The 24,796-nt window shown below is 43.2% G+C and overlaps 2 protein-coding genes across 3 annotated transcripts in view; one reads left to right on the top strand and one right to left on the bottom strand.

Moving 5' to 3' along the window:
* Window positions 1–18,570, top strand: part of THBS1 (thrombospondin 1) — a 31,174-nt gene extending 12,604 nt beyond the window's left edge. For both annotated transcript variants that reach the window (XM_078864352.1, XM_078864351.1), the window contains exons 7-22: window positions 1,508–1,601; window positions 3,672–3,842; window positions 4,352–4,528; window positions 6,207–6,380; window positions 6,948–7,075; window positions 7,233–7,376; window positions 7,933–8,151; window positions 11,281–11,388; window positions 11,813–11,972; window positions 12,501–12,619; window positions 12,989–13,223; window positions 14,312–14,539; window positions 15,267–15,538; window positions 16,023–16,120; window positions 16,308–16,447; window positions 16,573–18,570. In XM_078864352.1, the coding sequence (XP_078720478.1) occupies window positions 1,508–1,601; window positions 3,672–3,842; window positions 4,352–4,528; window positions 6,207–6,380; window positions 6,948–7,075; window positions 7,233–7,376; window positions 7,933–8,151; window positions 11,281–11,388; window positions 11,813–11,972; window positions 12,501–12,619; window positions 12,989–13,223; window positions 14,312–14,539; window positions 15,267–15,538; window positions 16,023–16,120; window positions 16,308–16,447; window positions 16,573–16,580 (2,475 nt within the window). In that variant the 3' untranslated portion in view covers window positions 16,581–18,570. The remainder of the gene's footprint in view (window positions 1–1,507; window positions 1,602–3,671; window positions 3,843–4,351; window positions 4,529–6,206; window positions 6,381–6,947; window positions 7,076–7,232; window positions 7,377–7,932; window positions 8,152–11,280; window positions 11,389–11,812; window positions 11,973–12,500; window positions 12,620–12,988; window positions 13,224–14,311; window positions 14,540–15,266; window positions 15,539–16,022; window positions 16,121–16,307; window positions 16,448–16,572) is intronic.
* Window positions 18,571–23,308: 4,738 nt separating this feature from the next.
* The window catches only part of FSIP1 (fibrous sheath interacting protein 1), a 30,747-nt gene continuing 29,259 nt past the window's right edge, over window positions 23,309–24,796 (bottom strand). Inside the window, exon 12 of the mRNA XM_078864246.1 lies at window positions 23,309–23,957. Coding sequence (XP_078720372.1) covers window positions 23,415–23,957 — 543 coding nt within the window. The 3' untranslated portion in view covers window positions 23,309–23,414. The remainder of the gene's footprint in view (window positions 23,958–24,796) is intronic.

Here is a 24,796-nt window from a genome sequence, read left to right as displayed (position 1 = left end):
CTCCAATTTATGTACATTAATTTAGAACTGAAAGCATGCAGTGATGCATGCACATTTTGCTTTGGAGTACTGCTAGCAAACCGCTTAAAAGATATCTGGCAAGCATAGAATAGTAGGCCAAATGCTCTCCAGAGGAGTTTTTTAGAACTCCCTCTCGTTGAGGCCCTTCCTTCAGCAGTGGCATGAGCAAGCAACTGCAGGGCTGCACCTTTAGCTTTTTTCGTTCATAAAGCAATACGCATTTGCAAGCCAGGAACATATTACAAGCAGCATGAGTTTTACAGGTGCTCATTAGCTGCAGCTTAAGCTCAGTTTCAGTGTTGAGGCTGGAAAGGCACTTTCCATACACAGCAAGCCAGAGACAATGTTGATTTGCTAACTTTTCCCTGCTGAGGCTGTGGTTTGGCAAAGGAATTACATTTTGATCAAAACTGATTTCAAAGATTATATAACTCCTGAATTTTTTGTTTTTGTTGCTTCATATTCACCATTGCCTCTTCAATGTTCTAAAAGTACGAGTAAGAGCAGTTAAGCAGTTAAATGTTATTTAATTAGTTTGTTCCTTTTGAATTCAGCATAGCTGTGTTGTTGTTTTATACCATGAATGCTATTCATCGAGGTTGATATAAAATCAGGGACCCAACTCAATAGTAAAAACACATCGGTGTGACTTGCTAAAAAAAAACATTTGATATGGCTGAATGAATGCATACATAACATTGGAAAAAAATAAGAAGCAGACAGCATGAATCCACCACATGCAACTCATATATTTCGCTACTTTCCGGGACCATCAGCCCATATTCATAAAAAGGATGAGTGTCATGCTGTTTTTTTCTTCTTCTTCTCCTCTTTGCACATTCCTGCCACGCTTATGGCATTCCAAGCCAGGAAAACTTAAAGCCACGAACTCAACAGAGGGCCTTTTGAGCATTAGGTGGCAAAATGAAATTTCGGTGGGGGGGGGGGAGTCTGCCACATCAAAATTCCCCATTTCCCTGCGGTGGTCACAGGCTCAACGTCGCGATGTTAACCGCAGTTATAAATACACTCATTCACAAGCGAAAGCCCGATCAGCCACGATAAATGTATTTCACTGTCTGCATCAGGTTTGCAGAGGCTTCACGCTGTGAAAAAATCAGCTTTCATCAAATCCAGAAAAGCACCAGTGTTTTATACTCTATCTTATTACTATGTCGAGTGTGCGGTCAAGTGTTTGATTTTTCAAAATTTACAATGTATTGTAATTTTTTTTATTTCTGCAAATTCCAGCTCACCTTTCCCGTTATATATACGTGCATATACAACACCACACGCAAGCATATACATTATAAGTATAATATTATCACATTATCAGCAATGCTCTATCCACTGTTGGATGAATGCCTCCCCCAAGCTGTCATCGTTTCTCGTGGTCCTGCAAACTGAATGGCCGTTACAAGTTGGATGAATAATGATTATGATCATTATCTGACCTCCCGGTTTCCTTGTTTGGTTTCGTCTGCAGGATTCCAAGACGCACTGCCGGCAGATCACGTGCCCTCCCGTCACTTGCGCAACTCCTCACGTCCCTGAGGGAGAGTGCTGCCCGACGTGCCTGCGTACGTCGCACGCTCTCTCGCACGCACGCACGCACGCACCTCATCCTCACAATCTTCTTCTTCCTCGTATGGCTCGATCATGTCGATGTAGAGCAACAGCTAGAACTGTCCACACTGAGGTGGTTGAGCCACATTGACATTGTGGTGTCAGGTAGGAGTGGAGTGCATCTCTGTGATGATGCCCCCTTATGTGTTCCATGGTGCGGAGACAACACTATCAATGGCAGTGAAACACCAATATAGAGAGAGAGAGGGGCAGACAAAAGTGGGAGAACATTGATGCCCAAAGTGAATCAAGGAAACTGCAACGATTTGGGTGGATTTTCCATCATCATCACCGTCTTACAGGACAAGGTAGAATGATAAAAAAGAGGACAACCTGAGATTATTTGGATGACAAATGTGGTGATAACATGGACTAATGATGAAGTGACATGACACCTACAAAAGACTCTGAAGTGCAGGTAAACATGGAGAGAGTTGACAGCCAATGTTTAAGTGGCACACCCACAACCAAATGAAGTTAAGAGATTGATGATGATGACGATGACGAGTATGTTGGTAGCATAACTTATAAAGGGTGTGCATACAGATTTTTATTGTGGCCTTGATTGCGGAACCTCATTTAAAAGCTGACAATAAATTTGGCAGCACGACCTTTGCCTGCAGGCTCCTCTTCCCCCTACTGGGTTATTTTGACAGCTGACCCTTGGCTGTAAAAAAAATAGCAGCTATAAATATGGTGCCATTGATTATAGGCCCACAACAGCGGAGATTAATGGTCTCTGTGCCAAGACTTCTAATCGATGGGGCAGTAACATATGACACCCAAATATGCTAAGATGACTTATTCCACCCCAACCTGCCCACAGACACAAAGCAGCGAAGAAAAACTTTATGCTGTTTAGACATTACAAAAAAATAATTGGTAGCGACATACTTATTTTTTTATAAGACGTTGATCCCCCACTAGTTTTCTAAAGCTAATGAAATTAGACACCAAATGCAATGCCTTTGTATGCCAGTGGCTACCTTGCAACATATAGACCCCCCTCCAACCCCCTTCCATTTGCCAAATCTGTTACCGAAATTATGATTGCTTGCCAACGCTAATCACATCAGTTCATGTATTTAAGCAAAACCATGTGGGCTAAGGATTAGTCGAAGAGCAACGTGCTAACACTAAGCCTTTAATGGCAGTCATCATTAACTAAAAAAAGGGTCACTGTGAGCTTTGAAATAAACGAGATGTCAACTGACATGCCAGATATTTTAATGATGGATATTGCACCCATGTTTCCTTGTGCACAACCCCAATGAGAGAGTAAGCAGTTTCATTTAAGCAAGTAGCTATGGAAATGGTCTGATAATCTTCTTAGCATTCACTCCAGATTTTAATGAGGATGTGGAAAACAGAGGAGTGTTCTCCCGATTGTAAATCTCCTTTGGGTGCTGATGCCACCCTTAACGAGCGCTTGCCATCATTAATGTTTAGTGCAACACAGCTTACAGATATTTACCGTCTCTTAGCCTTGCAAGCAAAACATAAAATACTCGGGAGAAGACAAGTTATTAGACAATTGTTCCATCAACAGGAAATTAATTTGGGTCATTGCCAAACTATATAACAACGATGTTGTTGGTAAACTGTAACATCGCGTACTTTTCAGCCACAGGGTGATGGTGGGTGACCTCTTGCCCATAACATCGGGTTACAGTGGCTTTATATCCACACACTAGGGGGGGGGGGCACTTGCCCCCATGCTCTGCTATGAACAGAAATATGTGCCGCACGTCTGTGAAACAAAAAACTAAAATTCAGAACCGCCATGTAGCCACAGACTACAGCAAATGAAAACCGATAAAACGCAACGACGGTGCACGGTGGCCAATCTGAAACCGACACAACCTCCGCACTTGAGAACCCAGTTTAATCACAGTCAGTCGAGCTCCCAGACCGGAACCTAGGATGCAAGCAATGTTGACTCACTGCCCCGATACCGGAGTCACCCCAGGCACCACTCAGCACACCGCTCTGTGACTCGTGTTGCTCTCCGCCATCGCGTGCAGTGGGCGACAGCGAGGCTGGCTGGTCGCCCTGGTCCGAGTGGACCGAATGCTCCGTCACGTGCGGCTCGGGCACGCAGCAGCGAGGCCGCTCCTGCGACAGCGTCAACAACCCCTGCGAGGGACCCTCCATCCAGGGCCGCACCTGCCAGCTCAAGGCCTGCGACAAACGAGGTACGGCATCGAAAACCGATGGCATTCGCCTGCGTCGGACTGATCGTTTTGGCTGGTACGTGGGCAGCGCACGCGAGTTGCCATTGGGCAGTGTGAGATTGACTGGCGGGGGGCGTGAGACGAGTTGAGGGTTTAGGAGGATGACAGATCATTTGTGCCTGCAACAAACAGCCTCACCTCAGACTCGTTTAATGGAACGTTTAGGCCACATCAGACCAGTCACTTTGGAGTGCGTCAATACGGCGGCTAATGAAGGGAACGTGCCTGTGAAGGAGCAAATTAAATTTAAAAGTGTCAGACCGATCGCCGCATCACAGGGCCATGAGAAACGATGATGGACTGTGGAAAGACCTTCATCCACGGTTGATGTTCAATTCTTTCGCACCGTACGTATCCAACCGTGCTCATCGGAGGTGCAGATGTTGATGCCGACGACGATGATGATAATAAGAGGAACACGGAGTGGGCACTGACTGGGAATGTGCCGCTCGCTGTTTGCTTGTTTGCAGTCCGTCAGGACGGCGGCTGGAGCTTCTGGTCGCCCTGGTCGTCGTGCTCGGTGACGTGCGGCGCGGGAGTGAACACGCGCATCCGGCTCTGCAACTCGCCCGTGCCGCAGATGGGCGGCGACGAGTGCGGCGGCTCGGGCCGCGAGAACCAGAAGTGCGAGATGGAGCCCTGCCCCGGTGAGCGTGCGGAGCCGGCGTCTCCTGCCGTTGTCTGCTTGTTGTTGTTGTGTTTAGTTTGTTCTCATCATAACGCACGAAGTGCTCCCCACAAATGAACCACGACGCCTTGTCGATTTCGTAAAGCAGCGTAAGCCATCGCACAACACTCCGGTCATCCTCGCAGCAGCAGCGGGTTTTGACTAGCCGTCGAACACATACGGTCACTGCATCGCGCGCTTCCAGATGCGCTTCTGCGGCCGTCTGGAACGCTCTTCCTTCTGATATTAGCAAGCCACTGGAGCTCTGCACTTTTAAATCATCTACATTGAAAACTAATGTTATTAGAACTGCTTGTAGTGTTTAGTTTGTTGTCCTTACCCCGCAACTCCTAATTAGCACGGTTGGCTATGTACGGTGTGAAAGAAGTTCAACATCCATCCATCTGAAAGCGCACAGCATTGACCATATCACACTCGTTTTAGGCGACAGTAAGGATTTGCATCTGGAGGGTGCACATGAGCCATTTTAATGCCCTGCTGCAGTCTAGCCCAGAGGGACCCCCAGTGGCAGCTGTCCTTGTGCAGCATAAGGTGTCAATCAGTCTACATGCTTTCCAATGCTATCCAGTAGCCTTTGTTGAAGCAAGCCTGACTCTGCTAACTAGACCAAGGAGGTTGAAACTGGTCCACAGTTTTCTTGCTTAAACAAATGCTGCTGTAAAGTATTGGTCCAGAAGGTTCACAGGCTAATGGAATAAAAACATACTTTCTATTTGTTATTGCAGATACTGTGTATATAACGGAAAGCCTGCTCGTTTACTCTGTTACCCACGATGCTTTACGACAGCACATAACGAGTGTTCACACAATGTCCCCTTTCACAAATATGTGACTATTTCCTTAAATGCTGTGGTAATACACGTAATTACTACTTCCAGTGCTCTGCTTAGTCCACCTCTGCTGTGAAATGGTGCACGATTGAACACGACAAGAACATCTGTTTCCAATGAGAACACGTGTAATCTTTGCCCGAGACAAGGCAGGTTTCTCTGTCTCACGTTTGTCGTGATTAGGTGCGGAGCCCTTAAAGGCCTGAGCTACAATGAACCGTTAATAGCGTTTATAAACATTACAAGCGGGGTTTAGAATGTCAGGACAAACTCGCACACACTCAACGGCACTTCATAACGGGGTTTCATAGGGACACTCAATCCTTCTCTTGGGGGCCTCGTAAATTATCTGCACGTGCTGGGGGAGGAGTCTTGTCTCAAGCGCGCGAATTGAAATGCAATGGAGGTTCCACCGTGTGTTTTTTTTTTTGGGATGCTTTGCAACTAATGTTGAAGAAAGTTAATGCGTTTTGTCTGCCTGTACCAGGGGATTCCTGTAACTTTCGGAGAGATGGTTCAATGCGAACAAAACCACAATAGAAAGTCGTGTTGCTGTTAGCGACTTACCTTTTTGAAAACCGGCCAAATTGATCAAAGGGTTGCCCAAAACTTCGAGACAAAAACCAGAGCAAAACAATGCACGCTTGCTAATAAGGAAACCCATTTTGCCCTGAAAGATATCCATACCGCGACTTAAATACTTCCGAGAACAAGCATTTCTCGAGAAAGCGTTTTAATGTAACCCATGCCGATGGAAGAATGTTTTTTCAACCCCCCTATCTCTGTCTCCTCTCGCTCCACCCACAGTGGATGGGCAGTACGGGCCTTGGTCTCCATGGTCGGCCTGCCCCGTGACGTGCGGCGGGGCCCTCCGTGAGCGGGCGCGCCTCTGTAACAACCCCAAGCCGCAGTACAACGGCAAGGACTGCCTGGGGTCCGAGCGCGAGACCGAGATCTGCAACAAGAAACCTTGCCCCGTCGGTACGGCTCTCGACCCATCCATCCGGCGTCCATCCACCCGTTCAGTTGCTATTCCCTTTGTTTATTCGTTCAATTGCAACTAATGACAAGGAACATATTTCCAATTGATGCGGCTCCCCAGGTGCCACCATAACTACCAATTCATCTCTGAGTTGCCTCAGTTATTCATCAAAATGTTTATTGCACATGGCATTGCTGGTGATATAATAATTGCATTTTTTATGATAGGTTTCCAATGGCAAGATCAGAACATTTCATAATCAAGGTTTTTGGGTTAGATCACGTTATTATAAATGTGTAATAACGCAATCTAACTGAAAAAACTTAATTATTAATAATACGTCGCAAAAGCCTACGTGTTAAAAAGATCAGAACACGTCAACATAATGAATTACAAATTCCCTTGTGAGAGGCAACAATTTGTGAAGCGAGGAAATATGCCAACGGTTCAAGGCGTGGTACTTCAATCCGTTTTCAGAAAAAAACAATGAACATTCCGTCGCATTATTGCCGTTGCACAGCTGACGTATGGAGACAGACTGCAAGACATCTGTTTTGTTTCCCCAGACGGGTGCTTATCCAACCCTTGCTTTGCTGGAGCAAAGTGCAACAGTTTTGCAGATGGCACGTGGAAGTGTGGGGCTTGTCCCAAAGGCTATCAAGGAAATGGGATCGAGTGCTCTGACATCAACGAGGTGACCGGCTTAATTAACTACTTCATTCAAATATTAGTTAACATCCATAAAGATTTGCATAGACATGTAGTTTGCTGGCTGAAAATCGAACGTAATCTCACACTCGGACGGAAACCTTTGCGCCCTGTGTAACCAGAATGTTGTTTTTGTCTGGCAGTGCGAGGTGGTGTCCGGAATGTGCTTCCGTGATGACCGCTGCGTTAACGAGGCCCCGGGTTTCCGCTGCATGCCGTGCCCCCCGCGGTTCTCGGGCAACCTGCCGTACGGGATCGGGCTCGAGGATGCCAAGCTTTCTAAGCAGGTAAAGAAATATATAAATGTGTGCGGTAACCGCTCAAGTTTACTACAATGGCCGACATTATTCTGCAGGCGATTATGCAAATCCCCTGCGAATTACACCACCCACCGACAATGAATGCCAAAAAGGCCGCAGGTTTAATTGCGTCAGGAAACAAGCTTGCTCCACCTGCGGTGTCTACTCCCAATCGATCATAAACCCCACTTTCTCTCTCCTGCCCTTCCCGCACACCGTATGCAACGATGCATCAATGGATTAATGAATTACAATTAGCTATTATGCTCACGACGCATAATAGCATCGAATAATGCGCCTGAGAAAATATTATTTTACAAACCTGTGCGAATTACGTGAAAATTATATGGCTAATTTCATGGAACGGTCGAACAAACGAGACTGAAAAAAAACCCAATAAACAAAATGTAACAAGAGGAAAGAAAAACGAGACAATCGCTGGGAGGTGGTGAATCGATGCATGCCTAAATAGCAGTCGGTGAACAGCCGGCAACCTGCGAGCGGAATGAAACCCTAACCGTCACCCCCCGCTGGACTTCCTCAGGTGTGCGAGCCGCAGAACCCGTGCAAGGACAGCACCCACAAGTGCCACAAGAACTCCAAGTGCGTCTACCTGGGCCACCAGCGCGACCCCATGTACAAGTGCGAGTGCAACCCGGGCTACGCGGGCAACGGCGTCATCTGCGGCGAGGACACCGACTTGGACGGCTGGCCCAACAAGGACCTCGTCTGTTTGGACAACACCACCTACCACTGCGTCAAGGTACGGCGCCGATTCTCCACCGCCCGCGCGCACACAACGGCGCTCCGGGGGGCTGCCGCGCTTTGCGGAGCGAGTCGTAGTTTAAAACCCGCCCCCTGTACCGAGGAGGTTGCAGCCCCTTACAGGCTAAACTGCCAACAACCAGAACGATGCTTATTTATATACACACGGTGTGTGTGTGTATATGCAAAGGCTTAAGGAAGGCTGATTTTGGGGAGTGTGGTCCGACTGGTGAAATGGGGCCACATGGCAATGTAGGTAGGTGGCAGCAGGACAGGAAGGTAAACTTTAACATTCGGATATCTTTGCGAGTTCCTCAAAATAAAGTTATTGTTTAGCATTTGCTTTGACCTCTTATCACAACACACTACCACCAACGCCATGAATGGCTCTGCGTATGACATTATAAAAGTGTCTGTTCCGTGGGAAATTGACCCAAAGCAATTGTACAACTACACGCATAATAGTAATGAAAACTAAACATGCGATTCATACGTAATGAAGTCAGTCAGCAGAAAAAAAATCAGCAGTTCATTCATCTCGGGCACATTTTGATTCAATTTATCATAAGGACAAACCCAAGAGGAAATCGTCAAGTAAAAATATCCGTCCCTTTTGAAGTCTAAAAAAAAAGGCAAGTAGCGAGCTGTTTGAAGTCTAGTGGAGGGGAAGAAAACACCTTTCAGATTAAGCATTTGTCCCGTTGATGGGGCAGCCACTTTAGGTGGCCGCACTTTCATCACCCATCGCGAGTTGCCGATGGGACGCAACAGACTTTGGCGGCTCATCAAAAGCGGCATCTTCGCATCCCCCCCCCCCCGCCTCAGATCCGATCCCATCCAGCCACTCTTGTATAACCCTCCCGCATCTCACGTAACAGACGCACGAAATGAAATAGTCGCTAAATGCCTTTTGAGGCCCCAACACATGTTTCATTCGCGCTGGACCGGGTGCCGAGAGAGCAGCGAGTGAGCGCCCCGCCACTCACTGCCTCTGGCCGAGGGGTAACGCGATACAGCTCTTTAATGTGCTCTCCCGTCTGCCCAGCGTCAACATTTGTGGCTGCAATGCAGCTCTCTGCCAAACGCTACTGTAATGTTTTCTTTTGGAATTGGGCTCCCTGCTGCTCGAAGAATGTAATAAATGGATCTCTGTGATTGAATTCCTGGGCGGTCTGGATTGAGCCGGTTAAGATGAAGGTTGATAATAACGATTTGTTAGTGTTGGGCAGCACAAAGGTAAAAAACAACTATATAAAAAAATAAAGTGAAGTTGCATTATACAAAGCCCTGTTAAACGAATAATGCATGATTTCAAGAATGATAAGAAAAGTTTTTCACATGTTATTTGTTGTATATATATGAAAAAAAATTGGCCTCATTTTCAAGAAAACATTCTGCATACAGGCTCATTAATTTGTACGTACACCCAATTAATTTATGTGATAAACATTTTAAAGAAAGCAAACACTTAAAATAATATTGCGCTCACCACAGAAATCGAATTATTGTGTGATCCACTCTCTCTTTCAACACAAAGGGAAAAGGAGGGGTGATTTCTTTCTTACAAAATTAAAAGGTGGCTTAAGTTAAACCCCCGAAGTAAGCTATAAAAGTCAGCCTGTTTAATAAGGGTGGAATTTGGTGGTGTCTTTTTGAAACATGACCTCAGTGTTAAAATAGATATTTGTCACTGCGATATGGATCACAGAAAAAATGAATTATCAGAACAGATCCAGCTGTCTTGGTTCGAGGCTTGCTTATTTGTCTGTATGAAATAATAAAAAATATATACGGTTTTGAAAAAAATGTCCAAAACTAATGATGAGATTGAAGATATGGAAAAGATGGTGTACTTCAGCCAAATCCAACGTTAAAAAACCCAATGTAATTACAATTAAAATCAGATTACCATTAGGGTTGAGTTATCCACATTTCCCGCACCTCCAATTAACACGGTTGGCTATGTACGGTGTGAAAGAAGTTTAATAAAAAAAACCCTAATAGTTCACCAAAGTGGGGCATTATGACATAAAGCATAAAGTTTGTTGAACCGTTAAAATTAATATACATTTTTAAACACTTCCTTCTGATAATTGCGCCTAAGTACACGATAATGGTCATAAACGAGTAGGCCAAATACGCTCTAAAGGGGCTCTCTCGCGCTCCCTCTTGTGAAGGTCATTCTATTTGCAGTGGCATCAGCAAGCAATTGCAGGGCTGCACCTTTACCTTTAAGATGCTATTGATAGGCGGATTTGACTCTTTAACTACCAGACAAATACATTATGCTAATAGGCAAGTAGCTGCGGGATGGAAAGCACTCTCTGCCACTGTAATCTGGCAACCACTCAGCCCTGAGAGTCCAGTTGCTGGCTTTAAGTGCCCTCATTGGTGCTGTCCGCAAGGACTTCCTGAAGCAGGCAAGCACATTGTACACAACAAGGAGCCCAAGGCACGCATGGAATGTGGGTGAAACTGCCTTTAAATAAGCTATAATTTCAGGCTTACGACCTCCCTGTCTGCACCTCGGTCCAGATCAGACCTGCTTGATGCTTGGCAGAGGTTAGAACATGTGCAGTCTAACTAATATCGTCAAGTGCAAACATGCTGAGCTGCATTAGACATTATTGTACCCATCAACATAATTACAATTTATGACAAATTGCCGTTGTTAATTTCACGGGGACATTAATATCTCAAATGTTGTGGTATTTCCATTGCTGCAATATTAATGAGAACTTTTAAATCCACACAAGACATTTTATTTAACAGCGTAAGCATTCAATTTGATGGGGGCAATGTAATAATCTATTGAATTGGAGTTTTGAATCAATCCTTGACTGAACTGAATATGATCTATGTAGATATATATATTTTTTCAACCTGACCTGGAGTGATCTTGCCAATACCACCTAGTAGCCCAGCAGCATTTATTTAACAAAGCCTACCTATTCTGATCGAGACCCAGAAGGTCAAAACTGATCCAGAATTTGCTTGCCTTCGCCAAATGTTGCTTGAGAGGGCTGGAGAGCCGATAGGACAGACATATTAAACAAAAATGTTGAGACACAGAATGGACTTCTTGCTTATATTTGCCGGCAAATAAATTCACTTTTTTTGCCAACAGGACAATTGTCCCAACCTACCCAACTCTGGCCAAGAGGACTACGACAAGGATGGCGTTGGAGATGCTTGTGATGACGACGATGATAACGACGGGATTACCGACGATGGGGTAAGTGCTCTTGATACAAGTCGTTGTGATGAACTCAGCTCGGCCGTCCTGTCCACGCACATCCAATTATTGTTGCCACCAACAACAACAACGTAGCTCAATGCACTGCTGGACAAAAGCCTTGTCAAGCCGCCACCATGTCTCACCATCCTGAGATGCAACAATCCACCTAACATCTGCGCACGAGCTGATTTCACAACTCCATCTCCTCGGCAGCCGTCCAGGGTAGACGCATTCCATTCCTTGGCTGCCACTCCGTTATTAGTCTTTATAACCATCTTGTAATTAACACCATAGGCAGCTTTAACACAATGCGGCTGTGAACTCAAAGCAACCTTCGCCAAGCGAGGTCACTGGCCGGCGGCCGTCTTCTGCACAGCGGCCGGTTCACTCATTAACGCCCGAGTCGCTTGCTCTGCCGCAGGACAACTGCCCCATGGTGTTCAACCCGCGGCAATACGACTACGACAGGGACAACGTCGGCGATCGCTGTGATAACTGCCCCTACGACCACAACACGGACCAGGCCGACACGGACGGCAACGGCACCGGCGATGCCTGCTCCCCGGACATCGATGGCGACGGTAAAGTGGCGGCGACTTCCCCATGGCCTCACGCTTTCGGCCCGCGGATATTTTGACATGGGGGTGGGGGGGGGCACTAAGCAACGGCACGTAAATCTCCGCCGCGTTCGCCTGCAACCGACAAATTACGAAAGCGACACTTTAACGACTTCACGCTCTCTCAACACGCAATTGGCGGTGGGGAGGTGGGGGGGGGGTGTAATTATTTTTCACGGGGCGCCCACATACACGGGGATGGGGTTTTCTTTCAGGCGGGATTTTAAAAAAGGCACGCATCAAGTGTCACGGCATAGCTGGGTGCGGAAGTTTGCTGAAGGCGATCACTAATCACTCCGTGTCTGAGCATGCCATTACTGCATTGTGAAACCTCGTAGATGAGTCGAATTCCATTTTTCCTGACATTTCATACACCGTGTTACTCAGTATGCCTACGTCACACACAACCACGCAAAGTGCTTAAAACAGATATGTGTTTTCCACTGATTGGAATGCTTAATAACTTAATTGTTCAATCACTCTTCGTTCCAGACATTCTAAATGAAATCGACAACTGCCCCTACGTGTACAATGCCGACCAGCGTGACACTGACCTTGATGGAGTGGGTGACCAGTGCGACAACTGCCCTCTACAACACAACCCAGACCAGGTGAACACACCTCTCAGTTCATTGCCTGGTAGCTACGTGTATTCCGCACAGACGTTTTGTCAACCCACTGCTGGGAGATGACCTTGGTGAGGCTTTAATCCAGTCGTGGATTGATCATGGATAATCATGAAGATATTGGCACACTGCAGTTGAATATGCTGCTGCATATGGTTAAGATAATTTAAAGAATAGATCTAAAGCAACCTTGTGGTAAATGGATCACATGTAATTTTACTCTTAAACCAACCGTACCTTTTCATTAATTGATTGACTTTGCATTAGTTTGAAAATTCAGATTTGAGGCCACCGTGAATACGAATGCTAACGTTTCCCTTCCCTCACCCTGCCCCATTGACCCCGTGACCCCAGTCCGACGCCGACTCGGACCTGGTGGGCGATACGTGTGACAGCAACGAGGACATCGACGAGGACGGCCACCAGAACAACCTGGACAACTGCCCGTACATCCCCAACTCGAACCAGGCCGACCACGACGGCGACGGCAAAGGGGACGCCTGCGACCACGACGACGACAATGACGGCGTTCCCGACGACAAGGACAACTGCCGCCTCGTGGCCAACCCCGACCAGCTGGACTCTAATGGTGAGCGTCGCCGCCACCGCCGCCAATGTCGCCACTGGAGATGGAAGAATCGCTTGGCGATGCACCAATTGTCACAATCGTAACCTGACACTTCCGTCAGAGGGCACGACGTGGCGAGATGTTAATTACCTTGCCTGATATACATGGAGGTTGTGGGTTCGATCCCAACCCTGATGCCTGCTGTATATTTGGAGTTTGCATGTTCTCCCCGTGGTCGTGTGGATTTTTCTCCGGGTCCTCTGGTTTTTCCCTCCACATTTTGTAAACGTGTGTTTAGAGTATTTGGCTATTATAAATTGCCACATGTTAACCCACTTCCTTGAGCTATTATTTGCGGCCAGGTCACTTCTGAAAAAAAGAGCTATATAGCTCAGTGGTCCTTACCTGGTAAAATGTAATTACTTTAGTATACTGTAGTTTAGTTTAGCTCATTGGCGGGCGTTGGGGCTGAAAAAATTTGCCCTGTGGATGTTCCTTCTTGAGACCAGTGTCACTGCTTATTTCGATCTCAATCCCTTTTTTATGGATCGCTTTGCAGCTGCAGATCTCCGCCTGGGTTTCCGTGTTCCTCTATTCCTTTTTTCCTGCCAAGTATTTGTTGCATTGCCAAGTCCTGGATCCTTTCCAGGCTCATTCTCCTAACGTGTCATTTTATTTTCTTCATCGTGTAAATAAGGTTAAATAAGGTTGCGTATCCTCCTGCTTTATTACATTGCCAATGTTGAGTTTCTGCGATGTGATATGCTCCTGTACTAGTCAATGATGGGTAAAGCTGTGCTACTCTGACTACGAAAAGGTGATATGTACGTAGAGATTGTGGTTTGTATACAACACCGCTTGAGTAGAAGTTGTCAATTTAAGCAGACCACTATGGCTTCTAAGCTCTCTATAGCCACCGATATGGCTTGCCAAACATCTGCCCATCAGTATAAATGTAAAAGGGACATTTACATATTTGGAAAACATTCACTTCTGGTAATTAAGCAGTAGCTACCTAAATGAGTTTATAATAATATTTATAATTCGCTAATTTGTGGAAGCTTTCTCAAAAACCAACCGCCTCGTGTTCTCTCTCTCTGTCGGTCCAGGCAATGGCCGTGGCGATGCGTGCAAGTACGACTTTGACAACGACACCATTCTGGACATTGACGACGTGTGCCCCGAGAACTCTGGCATCACCTTCACGGACTTCCGCAAGTTCCAGATGGTGCCGCTCGACCCGAAGGGAACGGCCCAGATCGACCCCAACTGGGTGGTGAGGCACCAGGGCAAGGAGCTGGTGCAAACCGTCAACTGCGATCCAGGTCTCGCTATTGGTGAGTGCCTGTAAAGTCACCCGCACCGGGCAGCTCCTTCCTTGCGTAAATCGTGGAGGGAGAGGGGGTTAAATTGCAAATGGGTCGGTGACGCAGAATATATTTCCACATCCAGAATACCTCTTGCCCGTGACTCTGGCTATTCACCATAGGCTACCGACTCCAATTTACCGGCAACTCTGAAAATATTTCAGTGAGAAATTGAGCCAGTAATTATCATCGTGTAAAATTTTGTTTCAACAACACTTTGGATGGCAATGGGATGCGATAGTTTACGTTTTGAAATGAAAATGTACCTTATAAGTAGTAACGGTCGAACAGCATGAGGAACGAAGCAGAAAGAGAAGTGATATGATCTGCAGTGTCGTGGTGGAATCACAGCATGTATGTTGAACTTCTTTTGCACCGTACGTTGCCAACCGTGCTACACAGAGGTCCGGGAGGACGACAAACTAAACACAAAAAGCAGTTCCAAATTAGTTTTGAATCGAGATTTTTTTTAAGTGCGTAGCTCCAGTGGCTTCCTAATATCAAAAAGAAGAGCATTCCACCTGAAAGCGTGCGATGCAGTGACCGTCTTTGTTCGATCGCGAGCCAAAACAGTCAGTCTGGTAGACCAAGTCCTTGTCATATGTGAGAAACCAAGGGGGTTTGATCCTGAATGAAGTGGGCTGTTTTCTTTTGCGAGATGCTCGTATTGAACAAAAGACATGTTCTCGACTCGCAGGCTACGACGAGTTCAATTCGGTGGACTTCAGCGGCACGTTCTTCATCAACACGGAGCGGGACGACGACTACGCCGGCTTCGTCTTCGGCTACCAGTCCAGCGCGCGCTTCTACGTGGTCATGTGGAAGCAGATCACGCAGACATACTGGCAGAACACGCCCACGCGCGCCCAGGGCTATGCCGGGCTGCAAATCAAGGTGGTCAACTCCACGACCGGTCCCGGCGAGCATCTGCGCAACGCCCTGTGGCACACTGGAAACACCCCTGGGCAGGTATGTTCATAGAAAAGACGCACATATTTTTGTTCATGCTTAGCACTGGCTTGTGGGATTCATATATATATGCATTGTTATTAAAGCAGCTTGTGGATTTAATGATTAAAATGTTTGGATGAAGTGGAAGTTAAGAAGGCTCGTTGGAAATTGCAGCGGCTAATCAGCGAGTTTTCTAATAAGTTAATCTTGTAGAATACAAGGCTCTTCGTCATTTTCTTTCAAAAATGTTAACAAGTTGTTGTCTTGTAAGTTTTTATAATAAAGCTGTAGGCTTGTCATATGTAGCATTTGAGTCTGTATCATCAATATTGCATGCATTTTTAGGACTCCCTTCTTGTGAATGTGCAATGCAATATGACAATATGAACATGAATAGTAATTATCCAGAATTCATAAAAGTACAAGCTTGATAAAACTAAAAGCATTTCACGTGCTTTAAAACTTTCCTTTTTTCATTGTCAATCCCTTCCCTCGTTTGTAGGTTCGTCTGCTGTGGCATGACCCCAAGGTGATCGGGTGGAAGGATTTCACTGCCTACAGATGGCAACTCACACACCGGCCAAAGACTGGCTTCATTCGGTAAAATTCACGAGAGAAATCACGTTAAAATAATAAGACCATGATGTGATGTAAAAGTGACAACACTTGTACACATTTACAAAATAGTAATTTACCTGCCTCAGCTGTTTAAGTGGCCATATTATTTATGCACATTACAGAAACGGACATTTGGTGCGTTGTTTATGTTTCAATTTTTCTGTTCCAGAGTTGTGATGTACGAAGGAAAGAAGGTCATGGCCGATTCGGGACCCATCTACGACAAAACCTATGCTGGTGGTCGTCTTGGAATGTTTGTCTTTTCCCAAGAGATGGTGTACTTTTCAGATCTCAAGTATGAATGTCGAGGTAAGACATGCGAGCATTGGACCAATATTTTTCCATTCACATTACTAAAGCCAAGACAATTACTGGTCTCCAACTGGGAATGTGATGTCTAACTTAATTCTTATTTGTCCATTTTTTCTTTGCAGATTTATAAAATGTCTACAGTGCTCCGGAAATAAACATCTATCTCAGACAAGAATCTGCATTTCTTGGAGAGAAAAAAACTTCTTCTTCAGAGATTCTGCCTCAGCTTTGGCACCTGCCCCAAGTTTTTTCAAAACTATTCCAATACATTTTTGCGATTCTACCATAACCTCACAATATAGAGTTGAGGATAACAAAAACTTCCCAATTGCTCTATTTTATCAAAGTCCATGTTGATATTATGAATCAATAACTATAAGCATATATTTATCGATCATGGGTGAAATGCACAAGTGTAGACACTTGAAAGTGAGATTTTCCAAAGGCTTTTTCGACAGATAGTTTGTGAAACACAATTGTGTGCATACGTTGATGAAAATGTTTCAGTATCAAGCCTATGCACAGCAGTTTAGCACAATTGTATTATCGTAGTATTTTAAGGTATTAAAAGTCATTGTAGATATTTATTTTTTTAAAGTACGATTTATGTAAGAAGCGCCCTCGTAACATTAACAAAAGTCGGCACGTCTAAGATAAAAAAAAATCGCGTTACACCTAAAAACGTACCAAATAATGAGACATCCGGTCAAAAATGAAAGGCTTCCAAACACTTTTGTACTACACTAGTTAATGCACAGAACAGAAGTACGCTCCTGCGAGAATGGTTATGCATTGTTAATACCAGTATTCACGCACAGCAAAGTCTCATGTTGGTTATTGTAGGGTAACATGTATTTGTAAGTGTACGCTATGGGCTACTATGGTTTTGTTAAATTAAAGCAAAGTACTGGTTAAACTCGTGCGGTGCTTACCTAAATGCCTTCGTTTGGAAGGAATCTTGCTTGATATTTCAGTAAACTCTTATAGAAGCTTTCAAACCAGTACATAGTGTAGGTATGAAAAGAAACTATATGAACATGTTGTGGGAAGATGCGATTGTTGTAGATAGAAAAAAGGTCTTTTTTGTTATTTGTTAAATTACTGTATTAGATTATTTATTTTCCGCCTTTTTTTATAAAGACAAGAGACCTTTCATTGGGTCACATTGTGGCAAAGTATGAGAGTTAATGCTAATTTCATTTTTTAAGGAATGAGATTGTAAATATGTTATTTATTGAAATGTTTTAACACTTAGTGCTTTATGGAGCTGTATTTCTAATGACCATGGAACAAAGAAATATCTTGTCATTCAATTAACGTTATTTCCAAGTTAACATTTAATTTGATTGCATTTTACTGAATGGTTATGTATTTTTGTTGGACTTGCATTAAGTATTTTTTTTTAGGTTAAATAAAATGTCGCATAAGCATTTGTCATTAAACATCATGTGTAACAAAAAAATATCAGTTTTATTTTATTCTGTACACAATTTCCACAGTGAAATGCAACGCAAATTCTTTCACGCACAGTTTAGAGGTACAATTCTCAACATTTGTTCCAAATTTTTACTCTTCAAAAATTTACATCTTGGTTGTTCCCATCCTATGATGACTACATTGCAAATTGACCAATCTCAATATATTGAGTACCTCAAATTCTGAGCTTGGATTAATACATCGCCTGAGAATAACATTAACTAAGCTGTACAGAATATCTTCATTTTGCCAATAATGAAGCTGCTGTAATATAAGGGCTTTAAGCTAAGTGTCATGTAAATATAGTCTCTTTCAAATTCTGAATTTTGTTATTTTTATTAGACAATACGTATGTTTAACTTCTTTCGCACCGTACGTAGCCAACCGTGCTAATCGGAGGTGCAGGGGAAGGACAACAAACTAAACACATTCATCTCTGTCCTACAATAAACAAATGCTTTGTTAAGATCTAGTGGACATGTATAGATAGGAAAAAAGTAATTTATATCTTCTTAATGCAAGTAAAAACATTTTTGCACAGCATAACATTCTTTTCTGTTCAATACTGTATTCAACTATGATGGTTAATTTTGTATCGGTCTCACTTCTGTAAAATGCATACTTTGTAGGCCGTCATAAATAAAAAAAAGGTTATTATTGCAATGGTGCTTTGTGTGCTCATCAGAATGTGTCAATGATTATCATGGATGCTGCAAAGGTGTAATGTTTGGCACACTCGACTTCCAGAGGTCGCCGGTTCCACTTCCCAGCGTGCCAGTTGAAACAATGGTGCAAGCTTCTTGAATCTCCCCCCACCACCTCTGTCCAGCCAGCAGTATACATGGGTACACCATAGTTAGTCAATCAGCAAATTGTCTGTGGTTGGGTAAAGTGTGCGTGTCCTCCCACCTCTTCTAAGATGTCTGATCAGTGTGAAGGAGTCGGCCAAACATTGTCTAGACGGGCATTATTACGCTCACTCTAGTGGAGGCCCTTCAGCCAGCAATGGTGTGAGCAAGCAATTGCAGAACTGCACTTTTACCCTGACCAAGAATTATCAGGAAAATAAATTCCATTCCAAAAAAACTCCACTCCACATGCAAGTGCCCGAGAACACCCTTAGGGAGGTTTCCGATGTGAGAAAAAAAAAGTTATTTTTCCCTCACACTATTCAAGAGAATGTCATTTCACATTTGTCAGAAAACCTAGCTCGGCAAGCTCAAACATGTTGTACGTTATTAAGGCCAACACCCCATATCTCCTTATGGCATTACATCCACCAAGTCCTTGTCACACTCAGACCAGACATGTATGTCCCCACGGGCCCTATGCAATATGTACAGAGTAGGTTGAGGCACACGGTGTCACCATCAATGTGCAGCGTGAAAAGCTGGAGCTCTCAATGACATGGAAACTTCTCGCCAAATTTGACAGGAAATTATCACACTGGTCTGTACGCACTTGACATTTCGTGAATTATAACATATTGCTTTACGCGTTCCCCACTTGTATTGACATGACCTGTAATACAATCATTGTATAAATGTATGCGTCACAAGAGGTTCGTTATGCTGGATGCTGTCGTGGCGTCATGGTCAGCGCACTGGACTTGCAATGCTGAGGTTACTGGTTCGATCTCCTGGCGCAACAACAGTGCAAGTTTCTTAAACGCCTCCGACTCTGTCCACCCAGAAGCGTAAATCGGTAGACCAGGTCGGCGGGTCGCGTGCGCTGGGGAAACGTCTGGGCCTACCCACTTCTTCAAAAGATGTCGGACTAATGTATGTTGAACTACTTTCGCACCGTATGCAGCCAACCGTGCAAATCGCAGGTGTGCTATGGAAGAGTAGGCCAAAGACCCATTGGAACTCTCTATCGGTCACTATTGTGGAGGCCTTTCCGTTAGCAGTGGCATCAGTCTAGTCAGCATGAAGGAGTAGCCCAAAATATCTCCAGCGCTCCCTCTGGTGTAGATCCTTTTGTCATCAGTGGCATATGCACGGAATTGTAGGGTTAGACCTTTACTATTATATCCTTTGGGTCTTTCGGTAAAGCCACATAGATATAAAAATAATAAAATTAATACAAATAATAACAATATCACGACGTTTCGATCGCAACACAAGCAATCGTCATCAGATGAAAATGTTCTATTACTTTATCCGGGATAGCTCGTAAAGATTACTTAATTCCACTAAAAATACATTTTTAACACCGACATATATTCACTGTATTCAATGTATAGTGTAATGTGAAGATATTATTCAATGTCGTGCGTTCCATTGATAATCAACGGACGCTATAAAGCTTGGACCCAACTACCTGGAAAACCGCAGCTCCCTCTAATCCTCAGGCACATCCACCACACTCCGTTCCACGGGAACGGCAAGACTTTCCCACTCCAGGATTCTTCCCCCGATGCTGGAGGGGCGGAGTGGTCTCGAGCACAGCCCCAAACATCTGGAACACCCTGCCACCGCACGTCCAAAATGCGCCGAGTGTCTCTCAATTCTCTGGTCTGTGCAATACAACTATTCCACTTACTTTTCTCATGCTATTCGTGGCGTACGGTTGCCCTTTATTTTGCGCGCAGTTGAGATCGACTTTGCTCAGTCGGTGTTTGCCGCGATGGTCGTTAGGGGTTTGTTTATTTCACTCCATTTGCCCCTGTACCATTCCCTTTCTGCTGTAACGTCCACTGATGCCTACTTTTTGAAGGCGATATTGGCACGTAAAATAAAAATATATTTATTGATCGAATCACAAAATATGTTCACATTTAGTTCCATCATAAAAATACTTTGTTTTAAAAATTAAGAAATTAAATTTAATGAGTCTGGGTTGTACCATGAGAACATCTAGTTGGCTTTCTGTGCAGCCTACAGGCACATTTTAACATAACAAATATGTCTCATGCGGGGAGTGTGCAAGCATGGCATGATTACTTTGAATTGCTGCCAGATTTTAGTGAGAGCAAGTTGAGGATAATACTGGTCCAATCAACAATGATTTGTGCTAACGCAATATGTAACGCACTTACTGACCAGCCAAAACAACTTGTATCTTTCATGACTCACCTTGAATTATCAAATTATTCCTACATCATCTGATGAAATATGCTTGCAAAAGAATACATTGCTCAAGATGCTGTATGATATAATTAAATATGATTGTTAGCGAAGCGTGCCCAACTTGATGACAAGCCTTATTTGTGTTATGTAGAAAAAGACAAAAATATCCTGTTGATGTCAACTAAGAACATAGCTTAAAATTTAGTTTTTTTTACATTATACAAGTTCAATTATGTTACAAAGTATACGTATCCATTCATGTGTATTAAGAGTATCCAGTACATTGAGTTGTGTCAGCATTAACTTATTCATTGCCTCTATCTAACAATGTTGCAAAAATATCCACAGTTGATATTTTTATTCCTAGTATGGTTGACTGCATGGTAAACATACAATCTGCAAATGTGACCCTATAACCTCTGAACTACTTTTTAAAATAGCAACTTTGAACACTATACACTGAAATGTGAATTAGTCAATGATAGATTCTTAATAATCGGTGAAGTGAAGTATCCTTGGTCGATTAAGTAGGTAGCTATAACTTTGCCTCAATGTTCAGAGTGTCTCCATATAATTAATTCTTACCGATGCATTCCAACGTTTTGTTGAAAACGGTTTACCTATACGCTTCAATTTTTTTATTACACAAACATTAATAAAATATAAAAGCTGCCAGCCCTTATAGAATTGACCTCCATAGCCTAAACGCTTGGTTCTCAAGCTTGGACCCCTGACTGACAGCACAGCCATCAGATATAACCTCCATCTGTGCTGATGAGATACTGTAGGAATGTCTGTGGAAGTACATCCGGAGGAGATAAAAAGCTCAAAACCCCTTCATGTTTTGTTTGACTTATATATTTTACACACAGGAGCGTAGCATAAAGAGATATCAGTCCAAACAATAGTTTGTTTAGAAGATTTTGAATACAAACTTCTCCTATCTCTTATATATTAATCAAAACTGAAGCAAAGGGTAAAACTGAAATCCATCTCTGTGGCACAGGAGACGAAGGTAAACGTGTACTGATGCAGTACATTTTTGTTATATCAGACATTGCATCAGATTAACATTTTTTAGCTACTATAATCTGTTTAATCCATCCACATTTGTTAAATATAAATGTGTCAAATAAGAATGGCGGTAGATTTAGGTTGTCCGGAATTGTATTAGAAAGAGATTTCTGGAATTGTTGGTGCGTCATACGCATTTTGCATGTCTCACTGTTTCAAATTCAAATCCCTTGTGAAGTTTTACGAAAATGCTCAATATGCAATGTTTATTATATTTTGTCAATAAACAACGACGTCTTCAATTTTAATACGTACAACAGAATAACAACATTTTGAATAATTATCCATGTCAGAATTATTTTCAGTCAAGGGAAAGCTGTACAGAAAATGGACAAGTTCATATTTGTATCTTGTGAAAGGACTGACTTTCTTTCACAATTTTAATTATCTTCAGGAACTTAATCCGTAGAAGTGTGGTTTACCCCAGTATACATTAAACAACATATAATGCAGATGCGTACGAAACACCCCCATTGACTATTTCCATTTCATGCCTTTAAAATGAGATCGGCACACAATCGAACAATCTTTGCATTCACTTAAGACTTTCAAATAACATAATCACCCACATAGGATGGTAAACCTAGCAGTTTATAATCATATATGCCAGAAACAATAATATGATTTGTAAATTACATAAACAAGACGCCAATTTGTTTTCGTCAAGAGTTGCTTGCTCGTGCAAAATTTCCACTCTTATTATCGTAGAAAAACCCCATTGGATATTTAATAGAACATTCCAATCTAAGCCCTTAATTTTGAGCTTAGTTACACTTAAATTTGAGACATTTTTGTCGTGACGCCGTCACCTTGAATGCACAGCCATCATCTCAGTCTAGTCACTGGCTACAGAGAAGGGGAGGGCTGGTTGTTAAAAGAGCAAAGGTCAATAAGCCATTGGTCACTGGAATTCCCTTTAAATATAAATCATGACCAGTTGTAATTTAATTGGCTTGTGAATCCCATGAGCCCATGGCAAAAAATGTTTATGTAAAAAAATATTCATTACTTAAATGTTTTCATTTTGTAATGTGGTAGTTCATGGATATTTAAAACATTAACGAAGTTTTCTGTATTTACATAAAACACATTTACTCCACAGAGTACCCTTTGAAAATGTAAGAAAAACAACCAAGGCCAATTGCAAAAGGAAATTCTTTAACTCAAGTAAAAATACGAAGCAATTTTTTACAAATAATTTGTTAAATTATGCATGAGAAAAAAACATGTCTGTGAAAAAAAATCAATATTTCACCAATGTAAGGTCTGTAATACACAATGTCTCTAAAGAAATGTGGCTCTGGGAATTCTACTTCCTTCGCTATCCTCCCTGCATTCCTTCTTTATAAAAGGTCTGAAAAAACAGACTCGCTCAAGCTTGTCTGATCACGGTCCAGTTGGAGACCCAATGTTCCCCCGTCTGCTTGCTGAACGTTAGTGCTTTCATCTCTCGGTTCAAATTGCATAGAAATGCTGTCATGGCCACAATTTGGATTACTGGGAGAGAGAGGTTTTTTAGCCCTTTTAAGTTTCAGAGCCTTTTTCATGTAATAGCATTCCCTGTCGCTGCTCTCCAAATCGTTAGTCTCAACCCCATCTTCTGATTGCTCAGAAAGATGAGGTGTCATGTTTTCTGACTGCTCGCTCTTTGAAAGCGCCTCATGCAGGTTGCCCCCACTGGAATTCATCTCTGGAGCCTCTTCACCACAGTGCCTTGCCACACTTATGTTCCCTTGACCTTCATGGCAGAGCTTTGTGAACATTGCCTTTGGCAGTCTCGGTGAAGCGGTACCACAAGGCGTAGATTCACAAGACGAGTTTTCCTCCCAGCCTGGGCACTTGCTCAGCAACAGGCGCAAGTCCAACTCACTGAGACTTGTCAGTTCCTAAAGGAAGACCACAGACACAGGGTGTAATCGATCATTGCCGCTTAAGCAGGTTACTGTGAAAATAAACTCGGCTTTGTCTCCGTCTCCTTTGCATTCATGAATACCTTGAAATTATCTCCGTCACAATAGGCACACACATTAGAATTCGTTTTTAATTCACCAATCTAAAGATCGCTAACTAAAATCCAGACGCTGCCAAGTATGCCACAGTTGAAGACGTGTATTGAAGAACTAATAAACATATGACTGTGTTACTCGTGAACAACCATAAATAAAACCACTCTGTATTTAAATAAAAATCCGCTTTGTTGAAAATCCAGCATTTGACTTGCGAAATGTTTTTATACAAATGAAAGGGAAGTGAAGATAATTATTTAAAAACAATTCAAAATGATTTGTAAATGCTTATCTGACATTGTTTAAAACATCTTCATCAGTAGCATCTGATTGCTATCCTTCAAGTAGTACTTTCTTAAACATTCTTAGCATGCATACAGGTATCCATTAAGTTGTATGTCCCTGGTTGAACTAAAGAAACCCCCACTTAACCAATACATACCTTCAGTGACCCCCTGCACGCAATGGCCTGATCCAGGCATGAAAGAAATGTTTGAATGTTCTACAAGCCCAACGCTCAGTTTAGACATTAATCTCAAGTTTGGTTCTTGCCAACCCTTTTGAATAGTTTTGTATGGAAATAGGATATATGTAACTGAGATAATTTGAGTTTTGGTAGTGTAATTTATGAATCAATTTATGTATAAGCATAGATCAATATTGTTTAGAAAGTTTATTAAAAATGTGTAATGTGAAAGCAATTGTTAAAAAAATCCTAA

This window comes from Lampetra fluviatilis, chromosome 18, assembly GCF_964198595.1.
Source record: "Lampetra fluviatilis chromosome 18, kcLamFluv1.1, whole genome shotgun sequence".
Taxonomy (NCBI): domain Eukaryota; kingdom Metazoa; phylum Chordata; class Hyperoartia; order Petromyzontiformes; family Petromyzontidae; genus Lampetra; species Lampetra fluviatilis.
This window is presented reverse-complemented; position numbering and strand designations above follow the sequence as displayed.